General features: G+C 34.6%; 1 protein-coding gene across 1 annotated transcript; it reads left to right on the top strand.

Moving 5' to 3' along the window:
• Positions 1–1,963: 1,963 nt before the first annotated feature.
• GGR (geranylgeranyl reductase) lies at positions 1,964–4,417 on the top strand. The gene is made up of 3 exons (XM_028064782.2): positions 1,964–2,128; positions 2,502–2,873; positions 3,368–4,417. Exons 2-3 carry the CDS (start codon positions 2,511–2,513, stop codon positions 4,034–4,036), a joined length of 1,032 nt encoding a protein of 343 aa, XP_027920583.1. The 5' UTR covers positions 1,964–2,128; positions 2,502–2,510; the 3' UTR covers positions 4,037–4,417.
• The last annotated feature ends 3,590 nt before the right edge of the window (positions 4,418–8,007 follow it).

Genomic DNA, 8,007 nt, shown 5'->3' with positions numbered 1-8,007 from the left:
TGTTCACTTCACTCATTTAAGTGTTGTATTTGGAGTTTATTATTGGCCTTGGGATATCCATGCCATGGCTTCTAGCATAATACAACTCATGCACAATATTGTAAACCTATTTTTTGTAAAACAGTGCCAAATTACTTCTTTTTTTCCCTGAAAAAAAAAAGAAAATAATAAAGAGAGAGTTGAAATTAAGCACACCTTGTCTCTACATCTACATGTAACTATAGCAATGGGAAAACACCTCGCAAGTTTCCTCATTGTTTCCCTCCATTGATCTTAAGGTTCTTCAAAATCCTCCTCCTTAGAATGAGAATGTAGCCTTCTGGCGCTAATGGTGGCTTTTGCTCAACTGTTAGGTCCATGTTGATCCTGAATTTTGTCTTGGATAGTACCATCCCACCCACAACATTCTTCAAGCCTGAAAAAAAAACGTTTAAGAAGAATGGATGAATCAAAATAGAAAATCACCCTAAATAGCCTAAGAATAAAAAGGGATGAGTGAAGAAAAGGTGAAGATTGAAGAGTGAAGATTCAAATTTCAAATTTTGAATTTTGAATTTTTAAGACAATGACTCTTTACCATACTTTGCAATGAAATGGAAAAGTAGAGATCATAGTACTGCTAAGTGAACCCTATTGCAAAAAAAGGGAAAAGATTGAAAGGAGATAGAAGAGAGTAAAAACTGAGTTGAGAGAGGAAAAGGTGAACCATGAATCCTTTGTAAGCACAACAAATAAAGAAGGAGAATGATGTTGACTCTTTTGGATCTATGCGTCCAACATTTAGCAAGCAACATTTTTGCATATTACATAGCCACGTTCTAGCATATGAAGATGTTAGGTTTTTTCCTCTTTCTGCTAATTCTTAGAAACTTTCATTTTAGATATATATTTTGAAATTTTGTGTTGATTTTTATGTTATTTCATTGTGTATATTTTATAGATTTATAGACAATACCATGATGCAAAATGACATATGTGTATAACTTATTGCAAACATTCCCAAATAAACACTTTTTACTTATTTGTTGTAAATATACTTTGAATAGGAAATCAAGTTATTTTATCTTTTAAAAGACTTATAAGTTTTTGACTCTATTGATTTTTATTTTTAAGTTTTCATCTTACAGGTAAATCTTTTAAAAAAATTAATTATCTTCGACTCAATTAATAAGTGAGTTAGAAATTATTGAAAAAATATACAAATTGATCAAGTTAAAACTAAAAAGATAGAAACGATAATTAATGATAAAGTCAAATAATATATTAATTATAGGAAAATGATTAAATATGTTTTTGGTCCCTTAACTTTTAGTGAAAATTAGAATTAGTCTCTCTTTAAAATTTTGGACCAATTTAATCCCTTTAGAAATGCATGAATTTAGTCATTTTAAACAAATTTTGTTAAGTTTATTTGACATTTCAAACATGTTTCTTAGCTAACATTGAAGCAAAAATGTGTTAAACAGTAAAAACAACTCAAATACTATCATGAAACACGTTTGAAACATAAAATATACTTAACAAAATTTGATTAAAATGACTAAATTCATACATTTCTAAAGTTGATGGACTAAATTAGACCAAAGTTTTGAAGAGAGACTAATTCCAATTTTTAAACTTATTTCTCAGCTAATGTTGAAACAAAAATGTGTCAAACGATATAACTAATTTAAAGACTATCATAAAACGTGTTTAAAACGTTAAATACATTTAATAAAATTTGGTTAAAATAACTAACTTCATACATGTTTAAAGTTGGGTGATTAAATTGGATCAAAATATCGATGAGAAACTAATTTTAATTTTCAAAGAACCAAAAGTTATTTAACTCATATGAAAATAAAAAACATTTTAATAGTTTTATTAAGAAATTTTGTAGGGAGATACTTAATTTATATAAATTAAATAAAAAAAGTAATATATAAATTTGATAATAAAAAACAATGAACCAATAGAAGCACGCCAACACCTTACTGTACCTAATCGCATTACCCATTGACCCCTCCTCACCTTATCGTATCACTGTATCACTGCATCATTGCCTCAATTCAACAAAACTCGCTCTCCTCCTTTGCCCGATCTGTTTAACTCTTTCTTCTTCCATTGCGCTCGCCCTGATTCATATCTGGTATTTTCTTCTTAGCTTTTGTTCCGACTTGTTTTCTGTATTTTAGTTTATTGTCTTAGATGGGTGTTTCTGTATTTCGCTTAACTTAAAAATGGTTGACCCGGTAGGTGATTGATTCTATGAGGTTGAAATTGCAAATTCTTGATGGTAGGGAGTTTGTTATTTGAGTTTGAGTTATTTTTCAGGTCAATTGCTGCGTTTGTTTGTTTTTGTCTGTAATTAGATGAACCAATGCTTTATGTTATTTGTAAAAGTTTCTCGTCCACCGCTTGTTTGATGAAATGTATAGCTTTGGGTGTGTATGGATATTAAGGTTACTAGGGATAACATTGATAACATGTTTTGATCGTTTCCTTTATTCTTTTTCGTATAGAGGTCAGGGATGGCTCCTTTTGCAATTGCAACATTGGCCACTTCTCACACCTGCATCATCCCAAAGCCTTCGAATTTGAAGGTTCCAATTCGCTGCTCCGCGACTGCTTCTTCTCCTTCTTCGATTTCCACTCGATCAAAAGCCTCTGACTTTGATTTGAGGACATATTGGGCTTCCCTAATGGTGCAGATCAATCAGAAGCTCGATGAAGCCATTCCAGTTCAGTTTCCTTCGCAGATATATGAAGCTATGAGGTATTCAGTCCTGGCCAAGGGTGTCAAGCGAGCCCCACCTGTTATGTGCATCTCTGCATGTGAACTCTTTGGGGGCAGCCGCCTTGCTGCCTTCCCTACTGCCTGCGCCCTTGAAATGGTAATACTCTTTTTGCACCCAGTCGTTTTGCTTTGGTTCTGATGATTTTTTTTTTATTATCTTCTTGGTTTCATGATCCGAGGCATTTGAGTGAATTGCCTTATCATTGACAAGTTTTTATTTTTATTATAGTACAGTTTTATCAGTTATTATACCAGTTTTCTTAGTAGCGTGGTTAGTTTTAGGAGTGTCGTGTTATTCATGTAAATAAGTGTTTTGGATTCCATCTTTTGCTAGCTGTATTTGCATCATAGAGTACCTGCCTTTAGATAAACCGTTAATTTAAGAATACCTTTCTTTGCAGTTTGCATTGTTCTTGAACAAAATAGATTCTCTGAATCCGTATGTTTTGAACTCCTGATGGATACAAAATGGAAATTATGAAGTATGTACTTCACTAAAAAGTAATGGTAGTAAACTGAATGTGTTTCTGAGTATTTCTAAACATACATGGTATAAGTATACTGTTAATCTTATATTTTTGTGGCAATCAGGTTCATGCAGCTTCATTGATACATGATGATCTTCCCTGCATGGATGACTCCCCGTCACGCCGTGGGCAACCTTCAAACCATACCATCTATGGTGTTGACATGGCAATTCTTGCTGGTGATGCACTCTTTCCCCTTGGATTTCGCCACATTGTTTCACAGACTCCATCTGACCTTGTACCAGAGCCCAATCTCCTTCGTGTGATTGCTGAGATGGCTCGCTCTGTAGGCTCCACTGGTATGGCTGCAGGGCAGTTCCTGGACCTTGAAGGAGGATCCAATGCAGTTGAATTTATTCAAGAGAAAAAGTTTGGTGAAATGGGAGAGTGTTCTGCAGTGTGTGGAGGATTGTTGGCTGGAGCTGAAGATCATGAGATAGAGAGACTGAGGAGGTACGGGAGAGCTGTTGGGCTATTGTATGCAGTTGTGGATGATATTCTGGAAGATAGATTGAAATCTGAGGGAGGTGTTGACAGGAAAAACAAGGGCAAGAGTTATGCAGAGGTTAATGGAGTAGAAAAGGCAATAGAAAAAGCTGAAGAGCTCAGAGAAACGGCCAAGGAAGAATTGGATGGATTTGAGAAGTACGGGGAGCGAGTCTTTCCTCTCTACAGTTTTGTGGATTATGCATTTGATAGAAGCTTCAGTGTTCTTGATGATGCTAGTGGATAATGGGTTTTTGTTATTGATATAGTGCTTTGATTGATTGACTAAGTGAGAAGATCGTTGCATTGCATGAGAACTTCCACGGTTTTGAACGCGGAACTCCCAAGTCTATTCAATCAATCTCAGCTTTTAAACTTTCTCGTCCATTTGGGTTTGATATCTTCTTGACTATATTAAAATGGATGAGCAAGTTCTGAGGCAAGGACCCAAAAGGAGGGCATATCTAGTTTAGTATGTCTTGCAGTACCATATTTGATACCGAATTAGCATTCCAAGACCCCAAGGAACTAATATTATATTTTGTTTTCTGACTCTTGTTAAATATGTCCAGCGGATACTAAATGTCTCTTTGATTATCAAATGAAATGGGGTTTACAGATTTGATAACACGGTTCAAATTAAATTTTCTGATAAAAGAAATGTGGTATACACTCTTACTCTATTTATTCTCTACACCTCTTAAGGACGCTCATTTGCTGGGTCTTACAATTTTTGGGGGGTAACAGTGATATGATCTTGATGAGAAATATCACTTGAAGTTCATATCAGATGGCCTTTTATAACTCTAAACTTGCTCTTGAAAATAAAAATTTTGATGTAACACGCTGCAGATGTATGCAATTTTGATGTTTCAATGTGGTTTGTGGACGCTCATAATTACAACTTTATTTAAATACTCTCACATTATCTCCTTTAAATTAAGTGTTGTTTCAATATTTTCTTTGACGGATAGTGATAGAATGACCCGTAAAACTTTTTTTATCCGGTGACATGTAAGTCTATGTGGAATTTTTATAAGCAATTTTGAATTATTTTTTAAGTTGTTGATGTTAGCAATTTTAAGCACGCTGGTAAAAGGAGAGACTAGGGTTTCACTCGAGGGACACCCCTTTAGTTTCTTCTTTAGTGTCGACAACTTCTTTTTGTCTTTATCTCTTCTACAAGTTCAAAGAGGAATAATTATCGCCCAACTAACCCTTGTTGTCGGTTGTTGGCAGTTGCGTTGTCTTTCTTGCTCTTAAAGAAAACTAGGTTTTGTTTCGTCTCTCTTACTCTCAAAGAAAATCGCTCCTCCCCTCCCCTCACCATCATCTTCTACCTCCATACACATAGATACGCAAATTGCCAAATTGTCATCGCAATGACCCACATTATTATTTATAGTAATATTTTATCTTACTTGGATGGGCCTAAGTTAGGAGGCCCAATTACCTGGGTGGGCTTGGGCCAAGAGGCTCAATTGCTTGTGGATGGTTAACAACTATGCTAATTAGTGTTGTTTTTTGTTTATATCTCTTGAGAGTCGGGTACATATCAACTTAGTCGATGAAATGCCTCTAGCCAAGGGACCTACAACAAGAGCCATGGCTAGGAGAATACAAGAGGAATGAGTCTTAAATGCGCATGCAAGGCCCAAGATGAACTTCACATGGGTCAAGGAAGATGTGAAGACCTAGCCTAGGACTCTTTGCTTGTAAATACTAGATTAGGATTTTATTTTGGGCTTTGTATTTTGGGCCCAGTAGAATAGTATTTTTTTGGGTCATGTATTGGGCCTCAAAGGAAATTAGGCTTTAGAAGTAATTTTGGACCAAAAAGGGGAATTGGGCCAAATGGACCGAGAGTAGTGTGTCTACTCTAAAAAAGCGTAGAAGCTTCTCAAACTTGCTCTCCAAAGATGAGAGTTAGCTTCCCATGGCAAGACAAGTATGACTTGCTTAGGTGGCAAGTCACACCTCCCACATGCTCCTTTTTGGCTCCAAAATTTAACTTTCTAGACTCCTTTTTCTCTCCATTTTTTTGGAGACTCTTTGGTCTCCTTTTGGCCTATAAATAGAAGGCTTAGGACATGTAGAATTCAGCTTGAAATTGAGTAATGAAGTGCTGCCTAAATTTGTGCACAAATCTCTTTTGAGCTCACCTTAGAATGAACACTTCTCTAGTTTACTCTAGTCTTCTTCCTTAGGAGTTGGCCTCACCTCTCTTAAGAATCTTTCACCTACACCAAATCAAACACCTTAAGCTTCTTTCCTTCATGCTTCCACATCCAACACCATCCATGGAGCCTTCATTCTTCATGCAAGCTTCAATGGAGACAAGAAGAAGCCATCATCAATGGTCCAACAAGTATCTGACCAAGGGAAATAATTGCTAAATCTTGGGAACTAGTCATAAGTTGGACTAAGTATCCGGCTCTAAGACTCTGCCAAGGCTGAGGACCATGTGTGAGATTGTCTAAATGGGGCTAAATAGTATCCGACCTAGAATTCTACCAAGATCGAGTACTATTCAGCCTTGGTCAATATACCAGCCCTTCAATCTTTAGTATGGGTCATGTTGAAGGATAAAAGAGGTATAGAATTCTATCGAGGTCTGGTACTATTCGGCCTTAATACAAATGCAATGATTAAGGATTGTAAAATTGATGGACAAAAGGTAATAACATCAATTAGTACATTAAAATGACAATAACTTCAATTAGTACATAAAAAAGACAAAATTTCTTTGTTCTAACATGTTTGAATACCTTAATGAATAATGGTTGTCATCCAATGCATGAACATGATATATTTTGACTTGGGTTTGGGTTAATTTGATTCAACATGAGCTCGCGTAGACTCGATTCAACTTGACATGGGATTAACCCAACTTAATTAGACATGACATTGACTCGATATCTCAACCCAACTAAACTTAGCCTAACCTAATCTGATTTCTCTTAGTCTCATCTAGGTCCAACTCGACCATTACTCAACCCAAATTGGACCCGACTAAACTTGACTTAACATAGGCCTAGCCCAACTCAGTTAAACGCGATCCCACCCTGACTTGACTTGACTTGGACCCTAGTCGACTCGGTTGGACTGACTTAACTTAATCTAGTCAACTCAACTCAACTCAACCAAGCTCAAACTATCTTGACCTGGACCCAAGTTGACTTAGCTTGAACTAGGATGGGGCAAACTCAGCTCAACTTGGTTCAGGGTCGACTCAATTTTACCTAGTCTTGGTGTGGTTAGGTGCAACTCGATTAAACATGAGTCAGGTTCAACTTAGATAAACATGGATCCACCAACAACCTGGCTTTTGACGTCTGTTATTTTTTACTTTTGACATCAGTGGAAACTCCAGCTTCATTTCTTGTTACATATTCATCAACATTTATTCTCTGACATCCTATACCGACTTTGGCATCAAAGTGTCTTTTGCAGGCCTCACTTCCTATTTGTGACGTTTGAGAACGGGTACCCTTTGAGTTTAAGGACGTGAATCTATTGAAGTTTGTTAGAAGACTTTACGAAGTATACTTCGACCTTGTAAGAATAAGTTATATAACTAGTTTTTATACTATAAAAAGTATATAATATTTTAAAATTATAAGCAGTATTTAAAAAAAATTAAATAATTATATCTCAATAATTATATGCATAAATGCATATAAGATATTGGACAAATTTTATTTTTGTTCATAATTATTTTTTCTTTTTTTAATTAAATAAATCATTACTATTTTTTTAATTTTAAATTATATTTGAACGATAAAATATATATTTTTAATATTTTAATTACTATTATAATTTAAATTTATGTGTTAATTTAGGGGAGAACTTATCCTATCATGTTAAACTTAACTCAAATCCTCTTTAATTACTCAAAAGATATGTGACAAGATAAAATTAATATATCAAGCATCTTATTATAATATAAGAACAAGAGTCATCATAATAAACTTATCAAGATGAGATCTTTTTCAGTGATTTAAGATTTCTCCATTTGATATGAAAATCAAATTAAATTCGTGAACCATTAAACTAAGTAATTTAAATTGTTAGATGAGGATAAGAGTGAATCGGGTGAGAAAGATGAGTTTATATTTGAATAATCTTAATATTCAAAAAAACTCATATTTCCTACCAATTTTGTTTTAAATTTTTCATAGAAAATATTTATAAATTTTGTTGTAAAAAAAAAAATTC

This window comes from Vigna unguiculata, chromosome 3, assembly GCF_037176805.1.
Source record: "Vigna unguiculata cultivar grain cowpea cultivar isolate G323 ecotype 2 chromosome 3, ASM3717680v1, whole genome shotgun sequence".
NCBI lineage: Eukaryota > Viridiplantae > Streptophyta > Magnoliopsida > Fabales > Fabaceae > Vigna > Vigna unguiculata.
Note: the sequence above shows the minus strand (reverse complement) of the source record. Positions and strands in the feature narration are given on the sequence as shown.

Excerpts from the sequence above, each read along its gene's own strand:
- GGR (XM_028064782.2), top strand. The coding sequence starts at position 2,511 with ATGGCTCCTTTTGCAATTGCAACATTGGCCACTTCTCACACCTGCATC. Across the intron at positions 2,874-3,367 it reads CTGCCTGCGCCCTTGAAATG|GTTCATGCAGCTTCATTGAT; the intron begins GTAATACTCTTT and ends TGTGGCAATCAG.